Source organism: Protopterus annectens, chromosome 3.part1 (assembly GCF_019279795.1).
Source record: "Protopterus annectens isolate FY-2018-M chromosome 3.part1, PAN1.0, whole genome shotgun sequence".
Taxonomy (NCBI): domain Eukaryota; kingdom Metazoa; phylum Chordata; order Ceratodontiformes; family Protopteridae; genus Protopterus; species Protopterus annectens.
Window position 1 is genome coordinate 159,289,709 of NC_056732.1, and position 26,552 is coordinate 159,316,260.

Consider the following 26,552-nt stretch of genomic DNA (forward strand, 5'->3'; position numbering starts at 1 on the left):
ATTAAGACAGTAAATAATAGTCAGCCGGCTTATGAAAATACTTCAAGTCGTTCGCAACCAGTGTTTGCTGCTTTTAGAGATGAATTGCTTAGTGGCTGTCTGGCTGCTCCTGTGAATCCTTTTCAGGAGAGTATGCAAACTGTTGGAAGTCTTGAAAGTAATGGGCAAATTCATTTAAGTTTCATTGAACATTTTGGAGCTTTAGAAAAGAATATGGTTAAACTTAAATGGCTGCAATGGGATATGTTATTTTTTGAAAGCAGTATTGCAGCCAGCAGGGTGCCGAAAGGCTTGATAATTAATAAGCTGCCAATAGGGAATGATTTGCCTAATGAACTTGTCGATAAATGGATTCAGTTGAACCAAAAGACAGGTGTTGAATACATGATTATGCTGGTTGACTATAACAAACAAAAAATACATGAGTTAAATGAGGTTATTAAAGAACAGTATTTTGCGATAAAAAATTATTCTACTAAAAGAGAACTTTGAGACTAAAATTGGTCTTATTCAAGATAGATTGGTGAAAGAAAATGATATTCTTAGAAAAAGGAAACTTAAAAAGTAGGAAAAAGATTGTGTAGACTATGAACAAGGCGGTGCTTATGTCTTTAATTCAAGCGCAAATGACCTCATAAAGACTAAAAAAGTATCAGAACAGGTATTCCAAACTTCTGTTGCAATGCTGGATGTGCAGGGTTCTGAGCAGAACATTGAAGAACAGCAAGGGCAAGGTGCAGTTCCAGCTAATTTACAAACGGAAGCAAGAGGTACAGGAAAAGAAAAAGAAATAGAAGCTCTTGTTAATCCTTCTATCCCTTCTACTTTTGCCCAAAACCAACATCCTTTTCAAGGGATAAATGTATATCAGGACACGGGTACAGGCAAGCGTTTGTGGGTTCAAATAGCCTCAGCGCCCAGCAAGAAGAACCAGCAAAAGAAAAGTAAGTTCTTTCAGAAGAATACAACATAGAAAAAAAGAAGGAACAATTATTAAAACACAAAGGTACTGTTCCTGAATGTGATTTTAAAATTGTCAATCTTTCATAACTGGTTGTTAGATCGTTTTGATGTTTTGGTTCTAAGCAGAGGATGGAAATTTGTGCCTGCTACTAGAGCACATATATGCGAGACTTTAAACAATTTAAAAGATTTTGTGCGCAGGTTGAATCTTAAGTGTATGTATGACAAATATGATAATGTCTCTTGCATTGTAGGGTCTAATATATGTTCTAAACCTAGTTGTTTTAATCCCCCATTGAGGCCAGAGCTAGAGGCTTTTCAAAATGTTATGGAAAAACAACTTAGGAAATTTTTGTCCGACAAACCAATAAAGTATTATAATATGTCTTAGGAGGAACGTCTTGCATTTAATAATTTAAGTAATGATGATAGCATTGTATTTTTGAAAGCAGATAAAGGTAATGCTATAGTGTTGTTGGATAAAAATATATATTTAGATACCATTTTTAAACTATTGCAAGATGAACATTATTATAAAAAAGTAAGTTTAGATTTTATTAAAAAATCTTATAGTTTTATAGATTCTATGATAGAAGAGTGGTTATGCGAAAGTAGGATTAGTATGAAGGAAGCAAGTTTTTTTGCTAAGGATAGTCCTATGATTAGCGAATTATTTGGCCTGCCTAAGGTGCATTAGGCATTGGAAAGTCTGCCGTTTAGACCTATAGTGGCCAGTGGGGGGATATAAGACTGAGGCTATGGCTATATATGTGGATAAAAAATTACAAAAAGTAGTGGAAAAAGGTGAAGCATATATTAGGGACACTTTTTCTTTTAGCAAAAGCATTAAAATGTTAGAAGCTAAAGCTGGAGATATTTTGGTAACAATGGATGTAAATTCTTTATACACTGTTATACTCAATGACATTAAATTAAATTTTGTTAGAATGGAGCTAGTTGAATCCAAGTATTATGATAATGAAGAAATTCTTATCATTATGGAAATTTTAGATACAATATTATCTTATAATTTTTTTGAATTCAATGGTGGTTTTTACCAACAAAATAATGGAGCAGCTATGGGTGCCACGATGGCCCCAAGCGATGCCAATCTTTTCATGATGAAGTGGGAGAAATTGTATTTGAAAACGAGTAAATATTATGACCAAGTAATTTTTTATGGTTGTTTCATTGATGACCTTTTCTTTGTTTGGAGAGGCAGTTTGATAGATCTTTTAAGTTTCTTAGAAGAGATAAACAATGCATGTGAATATCTTAACTTTAGTTGGATGTATAGTGAAATTAGTATTTGTTTTTTGGATGTGGAGGTTTATAAGTTGTCTAATAAGTTTTGCACGAAAATCTATAAAAAATGTGTTCAAAATAAGGCTTACTTAAGATATGATAGTATGCACCCTAATTATAAAGAACAATATTGTCCAAGGACAATTGAAAAGGGTGAGTGATTTAACTGATTGTGATAAGAAATTTGCAGAAGAAAGTAAATTGCAGTTAGAGGTTACCCAGAAAATGTCCTGAAAAAGGAATTGAAGGTGGTTGAACAAAAAAGAAAAGATAATGAACCGCCCAATATAGTCAAAAACATGGAAGAAGTAGAGGAAAATAATAAGAAAATTAAACATAAAAATTATGGTTTAGGAATGGTAATACCTTATTTCATAGATGGTGGGCAGATTAAAATTTGTTGAAAGAAAATTGGAAAATGGAAAATTATAAGCAGTTTTCCAGAAGTAAATAGAATAGTGGGTGGAGGTCCTATTTTTGTGAATAAGAAGGGTAAAAACTTTAATTTCAGGATAAGATTAAACACTTAAATGAAACAAAAGAAAACATTTGAAAATTTCCACCTCCTTCTTGTATTTTAACAACAAGGGCACCCCTTTTCACTGTCTTGCCCTCTTCATGAGGTGAGGTTTCCCTCCCCTCTGACTTCAGTTATGATGACCTCTCCATCCAACCTTTCTTCCTTGTGACTCGAACAACACATACCTTTGCACCTCCATGTTCCATTCCCTTCTGACATTAGCTTGTTTTTCTGTGAAACCAGCACTGTCTTCTCTTGCCTCTATCACACTTTGCAGTTCCCTCACCTTGCTCCCCATGCTCTTTATACTACATAGTAATATTACCCTGCCACGCCCTGTCACCCTTGTTTGTTTCCCCTTCCCTCCAAGGGATTGTATCTACCATGGATTAAAACTGAGAAATGACTCCTGTGAACTGCATTACTCAACCATTTGTAATTCACTAATGCCTTCCAGCCTTCTATTTATGTTCAAATAAATACATGAAATTTGACTTAATGCCTTCAGAGTGTATTACATACTACTGTAAATTGCTTAGTTCTTCCTTTTTCCAGGTGTGGTTACAATAAGTTGCTGTGAAACAGTTGTTAAATTACTTGTACATTGTTCCAAAGAAAATGTCATTCATACATACATACATACATTCATTCATGTTTCTGGAAGAGTATAAGGTCTATCTATGCTACTCAGTTGTTCTAGCTAGCACTTGGCAGTTCCCCCCCTTTTCTTCCTATCCACTCTCCCGCCTGTACCATGTTGCTTTGAAATCATTATTGTTCTTATTCTACAGCTCAAATGTAAGTAGTTCATTCCACTTCTCCACTACCTTTCCAGTGATGTACTCACATATATACATGCTGAAGCCTATTCCCCTCAACTTCCTCCCTTTTCACCCATTGCTGTTGAACTTCTTCGCATGCCACAGCTTTATGGATCCATATCATATCCCTAGCTGCTATTATTTCCACCTAATCAAAAGCAAACGTTTTTACTTCTAAAACTACAATAGTCATTTCAGTAAGCCTTCCGTTATTTGTAAATATCTCCTGCCATTCCCCTTTCCATACTAACTACAGCCCTGTGCATCATCCTCCCAAGGCATCCACTCAAGAAACATTTTTATACTCTCAGTTTCATGTTGTTTCTTTAAATTTTTCCTTACATTTTGTGCTGAAAATGGCCTTAGCAGCATGAATATGCTTGACTTCTGATTCCCAATGACCTTAGTAACACAATGACGAGATAAAAAGACACCTGCTACACAATTTGATGAACACACAGGAAACATGTCAATTTCAGAATCACAAGGTACTCTGGCCCTTTGGAAATATAGCCCTAAAACTATCAGGCATCTCCTTATTATATCCAGTTGGAATACCATTAAAAGATTTATTCTGAAGCAGTTTTAACTACATTAAACTTAAATAGGCTGTGTGTGAAATCTGTTGCACAAGGTGCCTTATTAAGCACTATCAGAATATATTTTTGGAAATTGAACTGTTACATTCAATATCATATGGATCTGCTATCTTAGCATATTACTGAGGAATAACAGCTTGCCAGCATATTTCCAAAAATGTGCATATCATTACTAAGAGAAAATAAAGTGATGAAGATCTGAAAGGTTTTGTTTAACTGTGTTTTAAAAGGAGGGGAAGCACCAACATTCTGGAAAAAGCTGTGGTGAGTGTAATACCTAAAGATGGCAAAGGCCCATTTCAATTTTGAACCAAGATTATAAAACAATTATGTCTGTAATGGCTAAAGGAATGGCAAAGGTGTTACCAAAGTTGATAGATATGGATCACTATGATTTTTGGAAGGGATGAAAACATTTGACAACATTAATACAACAACAATGATCCAGAAGGAAGCAGAATGTAAGAAAATACTGCTGCTGTTGGTGGGTCTTGATGCAAATAAAGCATTTGACAGAGTAACCTGGAATTTTATGAGAAGGACAATGGAAACATTTGCATTCCCTGGTGCAATTATAAGGTTAAAGCAAGAGGGCTTGAGGCACGCACACAGTAGTAGTTTCCAAAGTTTATTCTTCAGACTTTGCTTCAAACAAATGATAAAAATAATAAAAAACAGTAACCATAAAGCGCTTTTCGTCTCACTCCTTAGTGAGACTTCATCAGACAGTTGCAACAAGAATGTTTCAAACAGTATATACAAGTTCAAACCACATCAACTTCCTCCAAGCAAAAGGCAAACCCGCCCCCAAGGTAAGCAGGAATGAACAATTAACCCATTGTATGCTTCCTTAAAAATCCAACTTCTTGTAAAACAAATATGTATGCAGTAAATATATTTGTATATGTGTAAATATAAACATAGCTCATCAGTTCAAAAACACTCTTAAAAGACCTTTTAAAAGTATATTCAGAAATATTTAAAAACTATGCTAACATTAAAACCAATAGTTAAGGTAACAGTAAAAAGTGAGAAGTCAAGAATGAAGTGTAAAATTGAAAACAGCATAAAATAAAATACTTTACCACTGTGTGAAAAAGTATTAATATCTTAAATAACTTTCAATAGTAGTTAATAATGACAGTTCTAAAAAGTAGGATGAAGAAATATATAACAAAACACTTATATTAGCCCCATGTTGTCTGAATTTAAAACCATCAAGCTAAAAAGCTATAAAGACTGGAGCAGAGAAAACCATCCTGTAAAGGACGTCCGGTGAATATGATAAAAGATGAAATAAGAGTGTACACATTCACAAAAACAACTCTGAATGCAAACACATTCATGTGTAGATAACAACTAAGTGAATGTGAATAACCATGTATATGTATAAACATGTATATACCTAACTGAACAAATAAGTACATTTTTGACTATTTAGATAAATATTTAACATACCCTGTTTAAGCAGAAGTATGAAACCTTTCTTGTAGGCTGAAGTGAATAAGATATATATTCACCTCATTAAACTCTTTAGTTTAAGGATGCAAGATATGGAATAAACTTCATTCAGTCCTGGTGGGTAGCAGGCCCTAGTACGAAGGTGCCATATTAATTCCAGTTTTTCTAGGAATAATGAACTAGGGTCACCCCTTCCATCACTCATAACCTGGTCAGTCACTCAAAATTTAAAAGAGTGTAATGGGAAAGCACTCACATGTCTAGCCAGAGCATTTTCCTGCTTTGATGTTCTGATGCTGTAAAGGTGTTCGTAAACCCTTTCTTTTAGTTTACTGTCCGACTTCCCAATATAAAATGCTGGGCAGGCTTGACATTGGGCCAAATAGACTATACTTTTAGTATTACAGTCAAATTTACCCTTTGACACATAGGGCACTCCTCTGATCGAGAAGTTGACCCCAATCTCCATGAAGGGGCATTGGGGGCACATGCTACACTTTATCATCCCTTTCCTCCTGCTTCCAAAATTGTCTTCCTTCCTAGTCTGTAATAAGCTTTTTAAATTCCTGCCATGTCTAAAAACTACTCTAGGGGGGTCCCTCAATTTAGCATATAAATTGTGGTCAAGGACACTTAAATCCCAGTTCTTATTAATGCCTTTGATATCATAACTATTGCTACTAAAAGTAGTAATAAAAGTGGACCCTACTAAAGGAGCATCATCATGAACCATCCGAACTTGGTGGATTTCCATTTGTTCCTCATTAATTTTAACCCCCAGTATAGGTTGGTACATGCCCCTATGCCTCTTGTTTTGTACTTCTCTTACCAGTTCCCTAACCATAGGTAGAGGGTATCCCCTCTTGATAAACATATCCTGAAGTTGATTACATTCTAGTAAAAACTCTTCTTGTGTGGAAACCATCCGAGCTGCTCGTACCAGTTGGCCTTTTACCACTGAATGCTTTTGAAATAGTGGATGACAACTGTCAAAATGTAAAAAAGCATTCGAATAGGTATCTTTCCTGAAAATACGAGCTGTATAGCAACCATTAATTAGGTCCTTTTTTAAATCAACATCCAGGTAAGCTATTCTTTCCATGTGGAAAGTATGTGTGAACTGTAAAAAACCAGTGGTATTATTGAGGTATGTCACTAGATTGTTAGCTTCCACCTCATCACCCTTAAACAACATAAAGATATCGTCCAGGTATCTTGTATAAAAGTGTATTTGGCTTCTAATTTCAGGTACATTTAAAATAAACTCCCTTTCCCAAGAAGCCATCACTAGGTTGGCGAAGCTGGCTCCACATGGGAGCCCATTGCTACGCCAATGGACTGGACGAAAAACCTGTTGTTGAAGGTAATATAATTATTAGACAACACTATGTCCAACAGTTCAGTGAGCAAAGAAGTTAAACGTCTAGGGAATTCCAGTTCCAGCAGTAACAGGCTGAGCCATTCTACACCCTCAACATGTGGGATGGACTTGTACAAATCTTTAACGTCTATAGTTATGAAATTGAAGCCCTCATTAAACTGTAAATCCTGTATACTCCTTAAAAAGGACCATGAGTCCTTGCAGATCTGTTTTTGTAATTTTACATATTTCTGCAAAAAATGGTCAATATATTTGGCTAATGAGTAAGTGATGCTATTCCTGGAGTCCACAAGAGGTCTCAGTGGTGGGTCCGAGACACTCTTGTGGATCTTGGGGATGCCAAACAAAGTTGGAATTCTAGGTGCTGGCATACATAAGAAACTGTATATATCCATGTCAATCCTTGCCTCAATAAGCAGTTCTTCTAACTTAGCACAAATTCTCCCATAAGCGATATTTAATTTGTTACGGGACACCTCCATGTATGCTTCAGTCATTACTATCCTTTCCATTATTTTGACATATTCATCATTATTCATTATAACCAGTCCTTCAACCTTGTCAGGTTGCATCACCCCTCACCCATGCCTGTTGAACCAAATTAAGTGTTAGTTCTTCTCCCTTAGTAACATTATGACCCTTCCCTTTACTTTGATTTTGTACACAAATACAATTGAATAAGTCCACTTCACAAACATGTTCAAACATTGTTAATGTCGGGTGTAATGGGGGGCAATAGGTACTATGTACATAGAACGGATTCTGAGGTTGTTGTCTAGCCCCAAACAAGTAACTAAAGTTAAGCTTCCTTGTGAATAATTTAAAGTCAATTATAGTTTCAGCAAAGGAGGCTTTGTGAGATGGAACAAAGGTTAATCCTTTCGCTAATAAATCCGCTAGCTCAATGCTCACTTTCAGTGTGGAAAAATTAAAAATTTTAAAGTCACCTTGGCTGTTGTATAACAGTTCAAAGTTGTTCTCCACACTGGGTTGTTGTGGGTCCGATACTAATACCTGTTCAAGTTCCTGTAGTTCACTCTGGGAAGACCCTGTCTCAGGTTGTACCCCGAGGCTTGTGACCGAAAATTCTGATGGTTTCCAAAGTTGTTGTTTTTATTCCTATATCGGTTACCAGTTTCATTCCGGCCTTGTGTAGTTTCCCTTGAGGTGCCTACGGCCTGCTCACATAGGGGCGGACCCTGGCCCCTGTTGCCATCTAACCCAAGGTGGACCCCAGCTTGATAACCGGTACCGTTCGTTGATCCAAAAATTCGGCCAAGGGCCTGATCAGTTTGTGATGGTGGGGGGTTAGGATAAGCAGAGCCAGATGCATATGCTTCCCTATCCCGCTTTATGGTTACCATTTTTTTATTATTTTTATCGTTTGTTTGAAGCAAAGTCTGAAGAATAAACTTTGGAAACTACTACTGTGTGCGTGCCTCAAGCCCTCTTGCCTGCATTCCTGTTTTTGCAGTTACCTCTTTCAGTATTCCAAGTCTGTCAATTATAAGGTTAATTAGGAGGATATATGACGGACTGAAGACAAAAATCAAAGTGGGAGGGTTCCTCCCTGATAAGTTGTATCTGAACAAAGGAACCAGGAAGGAGTGTCCTCTTTCCCCATTTGCCTTTTATTAAGAACCACTGGCAAAGAAAATAAAGGACTCAGAAATTCAAGGGTATAATTGGTATGGTAATCAAGAAAAGTTGGCTTTATTTGCAGACGATATTATTTTGTACCTTTTGAAACTAAAAATGGACATCTCAGAGTTATGGAACATTCTGAGACAGTTTAAATTTTTTTTCAGGATATAAAATTAATGAAGATAAAACAAACGCTATAGACGTTCACTATGTACCCACACATGAATTGGATCAGCAACACCCATTTATAGAGACAAGATAAAATGATGTATTTAGGAGTATGGGTTATAAAGTATTCTATTATGGCAGCTAAGGATATGTGGGAAGGGGGTCTACTTTACAAGAATGAAATTTCACTTACCCAAAACTCATAACACAGAGATGAAAAGGCTGACAGCACCACCACACCGACATCCCGGAACACTGACTTACCACTCCAGGTAAGTAACTGCTTGGCCATCCTAAACAAAAATGTAAACCAAAGAAAAGCAAACCCACCTATTGGGGGGCTTTGCCCTCCACATCCCCCAATGTGGGGGGTTGTGCTCCCCACACCCCCCCAACTAAATATATCATCTCCGAGATTGCAGTACCACGGGGATAAGGGGCAAAGTTCAACAGGATGGCCAAGTGGTTACTTACCAGAAGTGGAAAGCTGGTGTTCTGGGAGATTGGTGTTGTGTGGTCATCGGCCTTTTCATCTCCATTATAAAAGTCGAGTAAGTGAACATTTAGGTTTCTGAAGTTGACCTATGGGAAGAGAACAAACAAAAGATAATGTAATAAAAGAGAAATTGCACAGTCTTCTCTATGGATATGGATAACAAGATTGAAGCAGTAAAAATGTTTTTAGTCCTTTTAGCTGTTTACACAAATCTGGCACATTTTTATTATCTAGAGAAGAAGCTGTGAATAGTAATTAATAAAGAGTTGAAGAAAGTACAGTTGTGTGCCTACCATAAATGTAGATGTTCGAGTGTATTCACTGTTGCAGTCATTACAATTGGGTCATCCTGCTGGCAGGCTACCCGCAGTCGGCCTGAATTCCAAAGTCCTGGTCCGGCGTCGGTTGCTGTCGCCTCCTCCTCCCTGACATCAGTGCGCCAGGGGTATAAAAGATGAAGCCGATGCCATTTTCTTCAGTTTTTCTTGCCCCAGATGTCAGGTGCCCCCAAAAGGGTAGGCTAATTTATGCCAATAAACATGCATGCAGTAAAGTAAAACTCCACCTTTATCTATAAGCAAATACACCACATAGGTTGTATAGAACAGAGAAGTACAGATAAGGCCCAACAAAGGAAAGGGGGATGGTGGGTGGGTAACCTGGACTGCAACAGTGAATACACTCAAACATCTATATTTATGGCAGGTACACAACTGTACTAGGTTCATCATGTTTCACTGTTGCAGTCATTACAATTGGGTAGAATCCCAAAGCTAAGGTTGGGCGGCTACAGCTAAATAGGATTAGGAGAGGCTATGAGACCCTGCAGAACTGCAGTGGCAAAGCCTGCTCTGGATTTAGAGTAGAGAGGTAAGTGATAGTGCTTTATAAAAATGTGCACTGAACTCCAAGTTGCAGCCTCTAAGATGTCTTTGGTTGGTACTCCTCTGAGGAAGGCTGCTGAAGTGGCTGCTGCTCTGGTTGAATGTGGCCTAATGCCCTTAGGCACTGATTTGCCTTGCTGTGAATAGCAGAAATTAATGCAATGGCCTGTCCATTTTGAAATAGTCTGCTTTGAGATAGCCTTTCCTTGTGATCCTGCAGCATATGCCACTAGAAGTTGCTCAGTCTGTCTGAAAGCTTTGGTTCTGTCCAAGTAGAAGCGTAGCAGCCTGTGAATGTCCAAAGAATGCAGAAGTCTCTCATCCTTATTCTGTGGGTTTGGATAAAAGGTAGGCAAATGAATTGTTTGATTCAGGGCCACACTGGACACTACCTTAGGCATAAATGTCGGGTTTGTCCTCAGAGAAACCCTGTCCTGATGGAAAATGATAAAGGGTTCCACAGCCATGAGTGCCTGTAACAATGAGACTCATCTTGCAGAGGTTATTGCTAGGAACAGAGCTGTTTTCCAAGATAAGAATTTTATATCAGCTGTAGAGGCTGGCTCAAAAGGAGGCAGTGTGAGTTTCTCCAAGACATAATTTAGGTCCCATGCAGGTGTTGGCGCTCTCCTTGGAGGTCTTATTGGCCCCTCTGAGGTACTACCTTAGTAATGGATGAGAAAATAGAGATGGTTCTGTATTGTAGTGAGCTGAAATGGCAGAGGCATGAATCTTAATTGAGGAAAATAATAGGCCTTTGTCCAGCATCTCAGTTAAGTATTGTAAAATCTGAGGAATATTTGGTACAATCGTGTCAATTCCTTGTGGCTGGTTCCAAGCACAGAATCTCTTCCATTTTTCTGCATAAGATTTTCTGGGGCTAGGCCTCCTGGCCTTCAAAATAACATCCATCACTGCTTTAGACAGAGACTTGTTTTGAATGGTTACATTATCCGCCATGCTGCCAGGTTTAAGGTCCTGAGATGGTTGTGCAGGATCTGACTGTTTTGTTGAGTCAATAAGTGAGGAATTTGAGGCAATGTCCAGGCTGGGCACTGAGACAAGCTCTTTAGGATTGGGTACCAGTGCTGGCGGGGCCAGCCTGGGGCAATCAGTATCATTTTTGGCTTCTCTTGTCTGACCTTTAGGAGTACCTTGGGGAGGAGAGGCAGCGGGGGAAAGGCATATACTGTTAAGTTTTTGCAGCTGAAAGAGCATCTACTTTCCATGCTAGCTTGTGATAAGTCCTTGTGCAGAATTTCTGTAGTTGGCAGTTGTGAGGCGAGGCAAATAGGTCTATGTCCGGGCATCCCCAGTTCCTTGTTATCATGCTGAAGACTTGTGGATCCAATTTCCACTCGTGGGGATCCATTAGGTTTCTGCTTAGCTTGTCTGCCAGAGAATTTATCCTTCCTGGCAGGTATTGTGCTTGCAGATGTACTTGGTAAGTCAATGCTGTGTCCCACAAAGTCATGGCTAGTCTGCAGAGGGGGTAGGAATGTGTGCCTCCCTGCTTGTTTATGTACCACATGGCTGTAGTATTGTCCGTCTTTATCAATAGTTGTCCTGGATGAAGTAGATCCTTGAAGGCTGTCAGGGCATTTTGAACAGCTAGCATCTCTTTTTGATTGATATGCAGATGCATTTGGCTTGCGGACCATGTGCCCGGAATACATCTTCCTGCCATATGGGCCCCCCAGGCATAATCTGATGCATCTGTTGTCAATGTCTGCCTGGCTGTGGGTAAGGTGAATGGCTGTCCCGTGTTGAGGTGACAGCTTTTGCCCACCATCGAAACTCCTGCTGCAGGCAGGGAATGAGGGTAATTATTGTTTCCAGGCTGTGGCAATGTTGAGCCCAAACACTTTTTAGATACTATTGTAGTTTCCTCATATACAGTCTTGCATATGGAATTAGCAAACTGCAGGATGCCATGAAGCCCAAAGCCTGCAGATTTTTTCTTGCAGATAACTGGGTCTTTGTTGCCAACATTTTGAAATAAGTAGTCAGTTGTCTGTTTGTCTGGCGTGAGATAAGCCATCTGGGCAGTTGTATTTAAGCTTGCACCCAGGAATATGATCTCTTGTGAGGGTACTAGTTTTGATTTCTTTTTGTTTACTGTATACCCTAGGCATGTTAGTAATCTTTTTACAAACGCCAGATGCTGTAGTAAAATGTCCTTGTTCTCTGCTTGAATAAGGAAATTGTCCAAGTAAGGATAAATTTCTATTCCTCTTTGTCTGAAAAATGCAATTACTGGTGCCAGGCATTTTGTGAAGACCCTGGGCACAGTAGATAAGCCAAAGGGCAGTGCAGAGAATTGGTAGTGCATTGAGCCAGCTATAAATCTGAGGTATCTTCTGCATGAATGTCAGATTGGGACATGCAGGTATGCCTCTTTTAGGTCTAAAGTCACAAACCATGCCTTCTTGCCCAGCATGGGCAGACGCTGCTGCAGAGTCAACATTTTGAATTTCGGAATATCCAGTAATGTGTTTAGAATAGACAGGTCCAGTATTGGTCTCCATGCATTGTCCTTTCTGGGCACCAAGAAGAGTCTTGAATAAAATCCTAGTCCCTGCTCTTGCTGTGGCACTCGCTGAATGGCCCTCATGTCCATGAGGGCTGAAACTTGTTTTTGAGCCTCTGTGGCAGGTCTGGCATTCCATTTGCCCTTTGCAGGGTGTGAAAATGGAACCTGTAGCCTTGAGAAACTATATTCAGGACCCATTTGTCCTGGGTGATCATGTGCCAATTTTGTGAAAAAGTGCTAGTTTTCCCCCCTAAAGGGACTGCCAGAAGATAAGTGCTTGGTGCTGGCAGGGGAAAGTCATTGAGACTGTTTCCTGTATGGCTGTGATTTATCTTCTCCACTTTTGGAGGCAGAAGCACCCCATTGTTTAGACCTGTATGAGCCCTGGGGCTGGGATATGCCTCTGGGATGTCTGTATCTGCCTCTTTGTGGCTTGTCTGACACTGGAAAAGACCAATTTTTTTGCAGGCCAGTTCCTGCTAAATTTGGGAGGTTGTACCTGTAAGAAATCCTTGACTGTTTGCATAGATTTAGCTTTGTCCTACATTTTCTTCAACACCTCTTCTGCTTTAACACCAAACAAGGTATCACGCTATAATGGAGCATCTAATAATTTTGCTTTAACATGAGCAGGCGGATTCTGTTCCTTTAACCAAGCATGCCTCCTAATGACAGAACCCGTAACAGCGGCCCTGCAGGAGGCCTCCAGTGAATTAAAACCACATTGCAAAGTATGCTTTCCCACTTGTTCAGCTGCATGCAATAAATCCTGCATTTCTTTGTTTTCTGCACATTCAGAATTTGTCAACATTTTCTGTTGTAGTAGTGACATAAGATATTGTTGATATTTAAGCATATGAAACTGACAATTTAAAGCCCTTAAGGCCAAGGTAGCAGAAGTGTAAATCTTTTTTCCCTCATCTGTCCAGGGCCCTTGAGTCCCTATCAGAGGGTATAGGGCTTTTTGCAGTGGACGCCTTGACCCCTTTGGGACCCTGAGATGTAGTTTCTGGGTCAGCAGCAGGGTTTTTATAAAGAAATTTATGTGAATCAGGAACCCTGTAGTATCTGTCTGGCTTAACAGGAGCTGGTGGTAAAGAGTCAGGAGTGAGACTGGACTCTATAAATACATCATCTACAATGTCTAAAACAGTAGGAATAGCAAGGGGCCTGTGCTGAGGTAGTAAAAGAAAATCTCTGCACCTTTTCTTAGATTCTGGATAATCTTGGCTCTCCCAATGAAAATGCTCCCTCACAGTATGCAGGGTCTCCCCAAAAGAATAATCTTCAGGAGGAGAGGCTGAAGGGATAGATTCTTCAGCATCAGAATCCTCATAAGGAGGAAGAGAGTATCCCTGTTCAGAAGAGGAATCAGAGGAAATGGAAACCTGATCTGAAGATTCATATTCTGTCTCTTGCCTAGGTCTCTTATCTGGAGGGGGTTGGGAACCCCTGATCAAAGTAATTAGGTCTTTGGCCATTTTAAGCATCTGTTTATTAGGCATGGAGGCCTGTCCAGGGGAATGTTGTACTTGTTTCTTTGTCTTTAGAGGTGCTTTAGTCTTTGCCTTTGAAGCTGAAGTCGTTTTTACATATAACTGTGTAGGCCTGAAAACACCCTCAGAAGCCGATGCCTGCTCAGCGGCTCCAGTCCCACCTGAGGGAATAGTTTCCGAGGGTCCAATACCTTGAGTTTCCAGTGGTCTAGTCGGCTCCACGTGGGAGTCGGAAGTGGCCTGTGGCCCTGAGGTAGCAGGCATCAGGAGCTGCGAAAGCGCCTCACTGAGAACCGGCGAACCGGTGACTGGCCTAGCCGAAGCCTCATCGTTGGTTTTGGATCTCAGATGCCTGTCCTTTTCTTTGTCTTTGCGTTTTTTATAAATTCCGGTAGTCGGCTGTTCCGATGGCATTATATAATTAAATCTTCTGCCAAAATAATGAAATGCAAAATCGTACAGATGCTTAATAGTGCATTGGTTAAATCTAGCACAAAACCGACAACCAGCAACATCGTGGTCAGGGCCTAGACAAGGAATACAGTAAGAATGAAAATCCTTATGAGGTATTTGCTTCCCACAAGAAATACAGTTATTAACTTTTTCCAACATCGGTCTGGAGCAAGAAAAAAAGTTTCCCCAACGGGGTACTTAGCTTTAATGAAGACTTCAGATCTGAAATTAGAACTTGAAAATCTCAGGAGTCGGCTGACCAGCACTTGTGAACTGCTTTTGCTTCAGGCACTGCACAGCAAGAAAGACTGAAGAAAACGGTGTCAGCTGCATCTTCTATACCCCTGGCGCACGGACATCGGGGAGGAGGCGACAGCAACTGACGCCGGACCAGGACTTTGGAATTGGCCGACTGTGGGTAGCCTGCCAGCAGGATAACCCAATTGTAATGACTGCAACAGTGAAACACGATGAACATATTTATCTGGTAGGGGAAGAGGGCAAGAGTTAAGTGGGATAAGTTAGATCCTTCAAATAGAACAAGGTGATTTAGGATTACTTGATTTGAAGGAATCGTTTACAGCTACACAGTTAAAGCAAAGCTACAATTCAAAGTGGAAAGGAGTTATGATGAAGCAAGGGGGAGGGGGAATTTGAGAAATAGGAAGAGACTGAGGTTTTGGATGAAAGTCCTTAAGTAGAGTAACAACAGTCATACAGAACATTATATTCATAAAGTAGCAGAAAGTATTCTAAGAACTAAGCCAACACAGGAATGGCAAAAGGAAATTCTGACCATTGGGATGACTGCAATTAGTGGTACAGAGACTAGGCATGAGGGGGCTAGAAATTACAGAGTACTCTGTCGGAAATACTAGTGAGCAAATGGGTGTAACTAAGGACATTTTTTGAGCTGGGATATAGGATATGAATTGCCTAGACATAGTAAGGTCTTGTTAAGTTTAACTGTGGTGGTTGGCAAAAAAGTAAATACTAGAAAATGGAAATAAAGTCCAAGTCAACTGTATTTGAAATAGTGAATTTTGTAAGAGACAAAAGAACTGGAAGTGGGATCTTTAGAAAAGGTTAGGAGCAAATTACAGAGAAAATAAAATGGAAATTGTGGGAATACATGCAGAAAAATGTTTTGCAAGAGGTATGAGGTTTAAGTAAAGGCAGGGATTGCCCAATTTATGTAATGCTGGATTGATAATTGTATAAAAGAATATATGTTATGTATAATGTTTGTAACTGTGAACATGTTAATATCATTTGTTTTCTTCTATATAAATGTAAGATTGCCTGTGTCACATTGTTTGTTTTCTTCTATATAAATGTAAGATCGCCTGTGTCAAAACTGATAAATTCAATAAAGGTGTTTAAAAAAAGGCTTGCATATCATTGTTTTTAAACATTTCCAATTCCTACTGCTACACAACAGGTAACTCCTCACCTAACCTCCTAGTTTTACAACAAACAGCCATGCCACTTAAACTGTACAGTGAGCTGGCTCAGCAATGAGGTATTTTGCTGATAAGCATATTTAACAAAAAATGAAATAATAAATTAAAATGTTAATGCTTAAAATTCGAATAAGTGAATTTAATGCAGGTCTGAGAATTTAAAGTTTTGATTGTTAGCCGTTTATTCTTTGGTTACTGGCATTTTACATCTGTCGAAACAAGAAGTTATGTACTCACCATAACGTTCGATGTATGTAGTCCATCTCGCCTCACATTCTTACCCGTGGGCTCGGAGCCGAATGTCGACTCCGACTTGGCCATACTTTTAGCTTGAAGTCTTTTTATTGGCTGGGCTAAGATGGTATCCCATGCTGCACTGCTCTCTATCCCCAGATCTAGTTCGCTGCGAGCACCAGCACTCATTCTCCATGCATAACAACACCTAAGGAAGGAAGAACAAACCAAGAATGAAGGGAGCTCTGAAACTAGGCCTAATCTCCGGATCCTCCAGGATGGGGGAAGGTGGGCAGGTAAGAAAAAATGTGAGGCGAGATGGACTACATACATCAAACGTTATGGGGAGTACATAACTTCTTGATGTTATGTAGTCCAATCTCGCCTACATTCTTACCCATGGGACAGCGTCCCCAGCACCTAAATCCTGGGAGGCTCAGTGGAAAATACTCCTGAGCACTGTGGAACCAAAGGAAGACTTGCCTCTAGATACCACATCTAACTTGTAATGAGTAACAAAGGTGTGAGGAAATGCCCAAGCAGCCGCAGCACAAATATCATCCATAGACAATCTGGCCTGAAAGGCTGCAGATGTAGATACAGACTGAGTAGAGTGAGCCTTCACTCGGAATGGTAAATCTCTTCCCCCTGAAGTATAAATGAAAGAAATACAAATGGAAATCCACCTGGACAACGTGACTTTGGAAACAGGAGACCCAATTCTGTTTTCCAAAAATGAAACAAACAACTGATCAGATTTTCTGAGGTCCTTCGTTCTGTGCAAATAAAATCGTAATTGTCTGTGCACATCCAACTGATGAAATTTGAATTCTGCCTTGTTTGAGAACTGAGGAAAAAACACTGGCAATTCAATGGCTTGGTTAAGGTTACTAACTGACGCTACTTTGGGAAGAAAGGAGGGATTCGGTCTGAGAGAAACCCTGTCCTTATGAAAAATCAAATAAGGGGGTTTGATTGATAAAGCTTGAAGTTCCAAAATGTGCCTGGCTGACATGATGGCTACCAAAAAGACAGTCTTCCAAGTTAAGAATTTTAAATCACAAGTGGCTGCAGGCTCAAAGGGGGGGGGGTGAGGTAAGACCCTGTACAACAAAGTTTAAGTCCCAAGGCATAACAGGTTCAGAGACAGGAGGACGAAGCAACAAAGTGCCCTTCAGGAAAGCCTTACAGAGTCTATGTGCCATTAGGCTAGGTTCGTCTTGGACATGAAAGGTAGAAATCACCGCCAACTGGACTTTAATGGTTGCGGCAGCTGAACCCTGGTTGAAAAGCATAGAAAAGAACTCCAATACGGACGAGATTGGAGCTGTGTAAGGGTCAATCTTTTTGGCATGTGCCCAGATGGAAAACCTCTTCCATTTGCTGTAATAAATCCTCCTGGTCGAAGGCTTATGAGAGGAAGATAGAATATGAACCACCTCCGATGATAATTGGTGAAGCCTAACTAATGACGGAAGTGGAGTAGCCAGGCTGTCAACCGGAGGGTCCGAAGAGAGGGATGGAGCTGCCCTGACATGTGAGTCATTAAGTCTGGTTGTGGGTCCAGAATCCAAGGAGCATCCATGAGACAGGGATGGAGAAAGGGGAACCAAATTTGATGAGGCCAGTGTTGGGCAATAAGAATCATTTTGCTTCCCAAGGATTGCGCTTTCTGAATAACCTTTGACAGCAAGGAAACCGGAGGGAAGGCATATAGTAGACCAGACGGCCAATTGTGGACTAGAGCGTCCCTGGGTGACTCCCCCTGAGAGGGGATAAGGGTGAAGTAGCTGCTGCATTTGGCATTGAGGGGGCTGGCAAAAAGGTTGCAGCAAGGCAGACCCCACCTGCAGAAAATCTGCTCCGCAACTTGACAGTTCAGGGACCACTCGTGAGGCATCAGAATAGCTCTGCTTAGCCCATCTGCGATCAAATTGGACTTCCCCGGAATGTGCGTTGCTACCAGAAAATGTTGGGAAGACACTGCCCACTGCCACACTCGCATGGCCTCTTTGCAAAGGGGGTACAACTTGGTTCCTCCCTATTTGTTCAGATACCATACCACCGACATATTGTCTGAGTGGATTGCAATAGTCCCAAGAGGAAGAAAGCTCTGAAGTGCTTGCAATGCTAGTAGCACTGCTCTCATCTCCAGGACATTGATATGCAGATGAATCTCGTGCTCTTGCCACGTGCCTTAGACTGTCCTGCCTAGATAATGCCTGCCCCCCCCATCTGGGAGGCATCCGTGGTCACCGTGGCAACCGGAGGCGAAGGAACGAAAGACTTTCCCGCATTGAGGTTGTCGGTGTGAAGCCACCAACCGAGATCCTGTTTGCACCTGTCTGTGAGTAGAATAGGGTGAGAAAGTGGAAGACGGTGAAGAGACCACTGGGTGAAGAGTAGCCACTGAAGGAGCCTCATATGTAATCTTGCCAGGAGGACTAACATAATCGAAGCAGCCATCGCCCCCAACAATTGGAGGCCCAATCTTGCCTTCACTCTTCTCAGAGGGAGCAAGGCGCAAACCTGTTGTTGTAGGACTCAGTGGTAGAAACGCTCACATGAGGACAGTGTCTAATTCGGCACCTATAAAAGTGACATGCTGTGAGGGCAATAAGGCAGATTTTTCCCAGTTCAAGGTAATGCCCAACTGTTGACACAGGTTGATAGTAGCATCTCTGGTCTGAAGTAGCAGATGCCTGGTGGTGGCAGTAAGGAGCCAGTCATCCAGGTATGGAAACACTTGGAATCCCTGACGTCTCAAGTGAGCAGTCACCACTGCCATGCATTTGGTAAACACCCTGGGGGGCTGTGGTGAGACCAAAGGGCAGGGCTCGAAACTGAAAGTGACTGGCTCCCAGCAGGAAGCTTAGGTGACTTCTGGATGCCCTGTCCATCTTTATGTGGTAGTAAGCATCCTTGAGGTCAATGGAGCACATTCACACTTATTTTCCCAACAATGGGAGAATAGACTGCAACGTGACCATTCGGAACTTGGACTTTTGCACATGGGTGTTCAATTGGCCGAGATCCAAAATGGGTCTCAGGTTCCCTGTCATTTTCGGCACCAAAAAGAATCTGGAGTAAGTCCCTAATCCGATCTGGACTGAGGGGACATGTTGGATGGCTCCTTTTTCTAGTAGCTTTGAAACTTCTGAAGCTGCAGAATCCCTTTGACTGGGTGGAACATCCAGGATTTTCTTGATTGGAGGGGGATTTGACGACAAGGGAATGACATATCTTCCAGAAATTATTCATGGAACCCATTGGTCCTGGGTGATATCTTGCCAGGCCTCCGGGTATAATGAGATTCGACCCCCGACTGGCTCCGGAAATGCACAGTCGGGCCTCCAATCAGGAGCGGCGGTAGGGAGAACCATGAAAGGAATTGCAGACTCCCGAGTTGCGATGGCCTCCTCTACCCCTAGGGTGGCATCTACCTGAATAACCACCCCCTCTCCCCTGCCCCTGGAGGGTGGCTCACCTTGTGCACTGGGAAAAAACCTCTGTGATTTCTTGAACCACATCTTTTCACCCCTCTGGACCTTGGGATAAGGCCTAGAGGGAAGGGAAAAATGGACTCCTATGGCAGACAGAGTTTTTCCCTCTTGCTCACACCTACTGAGAGTGTCTTTCACCTTGGTTCAGAACAAAGAGGAACCATCAAACGGGGCATCTGGGAATGAAGACTTGAAGGCCTCTGCAAAATGACAAAGGCGCATCCAGGCCTGTCTCCTAAGAGCGACTCCTGAACTTGCTGCCCTACTCGCTCCCTCGGCTGTGTGGGAGATCAGCCTCATGGAGGAGTTCACAATAGAATTGACAGTAGACATCTGAGCGTTGACCTTCTGAGCCACCACCTCAGAAACGTTGCCCGTTAGAGTATCTCAAAGCTCCTTTAGGAGATCTCTCTGGAGCCATGTAAAGTGTGATAAGTAATTCAGTGACCGCAAGTAAAGGCTGGTGAAGAAAACGTATGCTTCCTGTACCAGTCTAGACTCCTTGTTAGGGGGATGGACGGTGGAAGGAGTCATAGCTAATTCCTTCTGGGTGGCTGCTGCCACCACCATGGCATCCACAGGGACTTCCTTGGATAGAAATTCCTTATCAGGAGGGGCAGACAAAAATGTATTAGGTCTCCTGGGGACTGGTTCCACAGAGTCAGGGGTTTCCCACTCTCTTCAACAAACCAGATCCAGAAGCTCGAAGGGTGGAGACACCCAGGAGGCAAAGGGCTGAGCACCAAAGGCCTTCAGGAACACAGACTCCTCTTCAGAGGGGGTTTTGGATGGCCAGTCACCTCTTTGCTTCAAAATCTCTAGGATGTCAGAGAAAGAAACATCCTCAGAGGATGACTTGGGGGACCCTTCCGATTCCTCGAGGTCAGTGTCTGATGTGAGAGACTCATATTGGGAATCTATGTGCTTCCTCTTGCACATTCTCTTTCTGGGTGGCTCCTCAGGCAAAAAGTCTGAGAGGCCCACAAGAAATACGGGGACCACTTGTGGGGGTACCCTGATGCCTTGGGGCTCCGCTGTCCAGAGATAGATGGCAATCAGAGACCCGCACCAGTGCTGTAGAGGACAGAGTGACCAAACCGTATGATGCCACTGACGACCTGGCCAGCATGCTCCGCATGGCCTAGAAAGCTGGTCCTCCCAGATCCGAAGATCAACCAGCCTCCGAAGCAGAGACAGGAGTCAGGCTTCCCCGCGCCAAAGCACCGAGAGGGAGGCTAGGAGCCGAGAGGTATCCCAAAGCCTCTCCCTCAGGTCCGACCAATGAATCCTGAGTCCTGAACTCCATGGATGGTGCTGACGGGGTCAGAGCTGACATTGGAACTGATAAGCCAGGAGGGGCTGTCGGAACCGACCTAGGGATATCACACGGAGCCGAGCACTCTGGCTCCAAAAGCTGAGATGTGCTCGGAGGAGGAAGTATCGATGAAGGTTGAGGGATCAGCTCTGGAGCCGAAAACAATTTTGCCAGTACCGGTGACTGAAGAAGTCTCTGCACCACTTTAACAATGTCCACATCTGATAAAGGTCCTGGAGGATTTGGAGGATAGGGAAGGAGATCGTGACCTCCTCTCTGAAGAAGACCTGCGAGGAGGAGATACTGGCCTAATGCTAGGTGACCAGCTCCGAACAGGCTCCAAGAAAATTGGAGCCGAAGCAGGTTCCATAACCACTGACACTTCCCACGGCCCCGAGGACGATGGAGCCGAGGATGTAGTTGAAGATTTTGCTGTTTTCTCCGGTGGCTCCGAGGATACTGATGGCGCCTGGGATCGCTTTTTATCCTTGGAAATTTTAGCTTTTGATGGAGAAGCCTTAAAGCTGGAAGCACTCTCCAAACCCTCCTTGAAGGAGGGTTTCAGAAATCCCTTAAAAATCAATTTGGTCTTCCTTTCCTGAAGAACATGCGGGCTAAAGGCATGACAGAAACTACATGATTCCTGGAGGTGAATCGCTCCCAGACAGTACACACAAACAGAGTGTCCATCAGTGATGGACATCTTATAACTGCACTTTGAGCACTTCTTAAAGCCTGAGGGCTTATGCTCCTTAGTATCTTTAGACATAGTTACTACAAACACCAAGTAACTAACTCAAAACTAGACCAATGGTCAAACAGCCACAAACGCGGGAACAGGGCAAACAAACAGTGCACCACAAAGACCTCTAACTAAAACGGTCCTTAGACACAAGTACAAGGGGGAGGACTAATTCCTCTAATTAAAACGGTTTTAGCCCAAGGGAAAAGTTAGCACACAAGGAAAGCAAGGGGACAGACTAGGTCCTCTAACTCAAATGGGCCTAGCCCATTGGAAACAGCTAGTGGGATACCACAAGAACACGCTATAAGAAAAAAAACACAACTTTTCCACAACACAGTCAAGAAACACACACAAATAGCTATGAAAATAGCTTTTGTTGCAAAACACTTCTCTGTTATACAGAAGAAAAGGTACTTACCCACAGCCAAGAGCGAGACCATGTCTGAGCTACACAAGCGGCAAACGAGATCTGGGGATAGAGAGCAGTGCAGCATGGGATACCATCTTAGCCCAGCCAACAGAAAGACTTCCAGCTAAAAGTATTCTACTCCGAACCCACGGGTAAGAATGTAGGCAAGACTGGACTACATAACATCTAAAGTTCTTTTGTACTGGCTTGTTTATTTATTTCATTTATTCATCCTTTGTTAACAAAGTTAGTTAGTCTCGCTAGGCTAGTGACCTCTTTTCAGTGTAACATTCACATTTTCCTCTTACATTATGCATCACTGTATGTGAGTAAGTACTATGGTGCATCTTTCCCGTTAGCATTCTAAATTTATGCATAAAATGTTATTGAGGCTATCCCCCCATACATTTACTACATCTCTTGCGGACACCACTGTAGAGTTAGCATGAGAACACATCTACAGACCTTAATAGATGTGCCTCTACAAACGCGCAGGGCACATCTATTAAAGTCAATGGATACTCCCTGATACTAAGCCCATCCTGAAATCACAAGAACATGTTTGTTCACCTGGAACTAAATAAGGATAAACAGCATTGTGAAAATTCTCACTTTCCCACAAAATGGTTCCACAACAGATTCCTATTCCATGTTAAATATTTGTACAATAAAAATGCAAGAACAGGGTAGCACTGACTTCACACCATGAGCATAACAGACCACAAGACAGGTAAAGCTTTTCCTATAAAGACTGTGAATAGTGCTGGCTCATAGCTGGTGTTCATGGAAGAAAAAATTTCAAGCAAATAGTATTCTCTTTTACAAGTATCTATGCATTTCTCATGGCTGCAACTTATGATTCTCAAAATTAAGTCTATACAGTGTCAAAAAAGAAAAGAAACAAGTACTTCTATTCTTCACAAACACACTGCAAATATGTGCTTTCTAAAAATGTGTTTTATTACTATGATTCCATAAACAGCAGGTTACACCTGCAGTCAACAGTTCAGCATGGTGTAAGAGAACATTTTAAAACAAATGTCAAGCTATTAACACATGAATATAAATACAAAGTATTACTACAGTAAAAGCATTAGCTGTTTAACATACACTGTATGTCATTCGAACTCCATCACTTTAAATAAAAGAACTACCCAAGTGCCACTGGGTATATTCGATTGCTTTCATACCACAGGATGTACACAACTGGGTACACAGTAACATCTACTCAGTCATATGCACAGCAATTACAAACATTTCCATAGGAAATAACACAATCCAATAAACGAATAGCTTGTCACTGAGAACAAAATTCCAATTAAGGTGCAATATTAATGGCTCAATCTGAAATTCAGCTTTCTGAAACCATCAGTGCAATGAGGTACTTGGTTACAGCTATTCCTGAAAATCTGCATTCATTTTCTGTACCTCACACTGATACTGCCAGTCAAAAATCATTCCTTGCTTACTTATACAGATTTTAGCACTGTTCCACTATAAATTAATCTAAAACATTAATACAGTTTCCTCATTATCTTGGTTCAGTTTACTGCCACTTTGAAGTCACCTGCATACTTTTCACAAGTAAATATTGCATTGAGCTTAATTTTTTTCATGATTACATTTCATCTTCAGTGCAGCTGAATGTCAATCTTACTACTGAGGCATACACGTAAGAAAAAATATTTTCTAGCTGCAACTTAGTACTGTACTGAATCCATTTAGAAATACAACACTTTGTAGCTTCAATGCATTTGCAACACTGCCTTCATCATCATCATCATTATAGCAGTTGTTATGAAGCAACTCCCTACACTTCCCACCAACAGCATGAGGTGGCAGCCACAAGCATATTCAGTCACTGGCATCCTTAGGCGATGCTGAAATCGTTTAAAGCAGCTTCCAAGGTCACACTGCCCGCTCACTCCTTCTGCCCTTAAGCCAGCAAGACCTTACAGTCTAACAGTTTTATGGCAAATGTTTGTATTTTAGACTGTGAAAGGCTTCACTGCCACTAGCCATATTCAGTCATTGGTGGCCCTCGTACAATGTTGAAATAGCCTGCTATGGCTCCCACATCTATATACAGAGAGCGTTTCTTTTTCATCATCACCGAGTCTTCGCTGATACATAATGAAGAATCTAGAAGAAAAATGTTAAAAGTTGAATAGCTTTAACAAGTATTATGTCTTTTCAAATACTGCACATAAAGCAGTTATAATTTTCATGTGCATCAAACATTTCACAAGCTAATTAATCTGTGTGCCGTGAAATTACTAAAATGGAAATAAAGTCTTTCGAGGTATCCTGATAACATTTATGTTTTAAGGAGCTTACAAGTGCATTAAGACTTCTGCTGGAATTCACAGACAAGCTGTATAGTACACAAGGGACTTTTGTGCAATTCTCAACAATGCCCACGGCATTTCAAATTCACAGACTTTAGATGCACAACTTAACAAAACATTGCACAGTCACTGTGCAACACATTCAAATGGGTGTATAAACAAAAGTAAATTGCAACATGCAGGTAAATAAACTGTATCAACCAAGTTAACAAAAGTGCTGAGATTCAAAAGCATCAGCACAGAGATCATGCAGCTTGCTTGTACACCACAATATACAGAGAAAAACCACAGGACATAGCCATGATCACATTTGCAGAAGTTTGTGTTTGGCAGTATTTTTTTTGTCTCAGCTGCTAGCTGTAATGACCTGGTTTTGTGTCCTCAGAGACCTAGTGCTCATAAGCATTACCACAGTGTTTAACATGCCATGTTCTCACTGATAACCAGGCAGTAAATCTCTGTAGACTGAAAGGGACATCATGTGGGGTTTGGTTGATGTATACACCCACATGCTGAAAGTCAGAGAATGCATGGTCTTCCTATACCTACTCATACCAACATATTTATAGCTCTTACTATTCCAGCTACAGTGACCTTTGAGTGTACAACAGGGGACATAGTGGATAGTTCCCAGGCTTCTGCCTCACATATACTCAATAAGTACCTCAATGTTATGCTGATGCACTTTAATGAGTAAACATGATTCCCCAAAATGAAGAGGAGGGGTCCAGTACTGTGTATGGTATTTATATCGCTTACTTCCCTCAGATACTGTGTTGCATTCTGCACTCATGTGGCTATAAAAAACTTCCTCCTGGCCTCTAATCTCAGAGATACTCCACTGCCAAGTAGTTTGAGATACACAGGAGATCATTACCAATGTGTGTGCATGTGGCATTCGGGTACTTCTCATGATTCTCACATTTGCATACATTGGACCTTTATGTCCACTTCTAGAATGGTGATTTCCCATAGGGCCATCTTGTTGGTATGTGCAAGGTGTGTAGAATAACAAATTGTCTTTTGGCTTTTCCTGGTCAGGGGGTCACCACAGCGGAACTCCGGTCCGCTAATGACTAGCAGTGACTTTTTACGGTATCGGGTTTGCAAGGTGTGCAGAATACATGCTGGTATATACTATGCAGCCAATCTCACTGATCAAAAAATTTTGGGTTATGTTTTGTGGATAATCCTGACTACTCCTTTGAACCTTTGCTCATGGCCTTAGTGTGCAACCCTAAAATTGCTGCTGAGATCACTTTCAGCACTGTTCATCCAAAGACATCAAGAATCATAGAATATATGTTTGGACTACTGAAGGCATGACTTCAGTACCTGGATATGTCTGGCATTTCCTACAGTAATTACCCCTATATCCAGTAACATGTCCGTGGTCTGCTCTATACTGTGCAGTATGATATTGCAGAGGCCAAGTCAACATTCCATCTATCTGACTGTATTACACCATCTAGCAGCAACAGGTGAGGTCAATAACAATCATTAGTAACAGGGTGAGGGTACAGTGAGCAACAGGCCTTAGGCAGAAACAGAAGCAACACACAACAGAGTTGACAAAGGGGTATCTGGCTAACAATTTTTGGTCACACCATGTACAAGCCCAAACAAAAGCATACAGTCATCCATTTAGGCTTTGTTGGTGAATGCAGGGTGGTGTGGATCACAATTCTAATAATTTACATAGGGCACCTGGGGACATAGCAACAGAAGACAGTTAAACACAAACTTGGTAGGGGGAAGTCAGAAGGAAGGCATGGGTACATGGCAGCAGATGCAAAAGAGCCAGAGGATAC

The 26,552-nt window shown here is 41.4% G+C and overlaps 1 protein-coding gene across 2 annotated transcripts in view; it reads right to left on the minus strand.

Moving 5' to 3' along the window:
• Positions 1 to 23,332: 23,332 nt before the first annotated feature.
• MAP3K8 (mitogen-activated protein kinase kinase kinase 8) overlaps positions 23,333 to 26,552 on the minus strand; it is a 95,494-nt gene continuing 92,274 nt past the window's right edge. For both annotated transcript variants that reach the window (XM_044066679.1, XM_044066678.1), the window contains exon 8: positions 23,333 to 24,535. In XM_044066679.1, the coding sequence (XP_043922614.1) occupies positions 24,408 to 24,535 (128 nt within the window). In that variant the 3' untranslated portion in view covers positions 23,333 to 24,407. The remainder of the gene's footprint in view (positions 24,536 to 26,552) is intronic.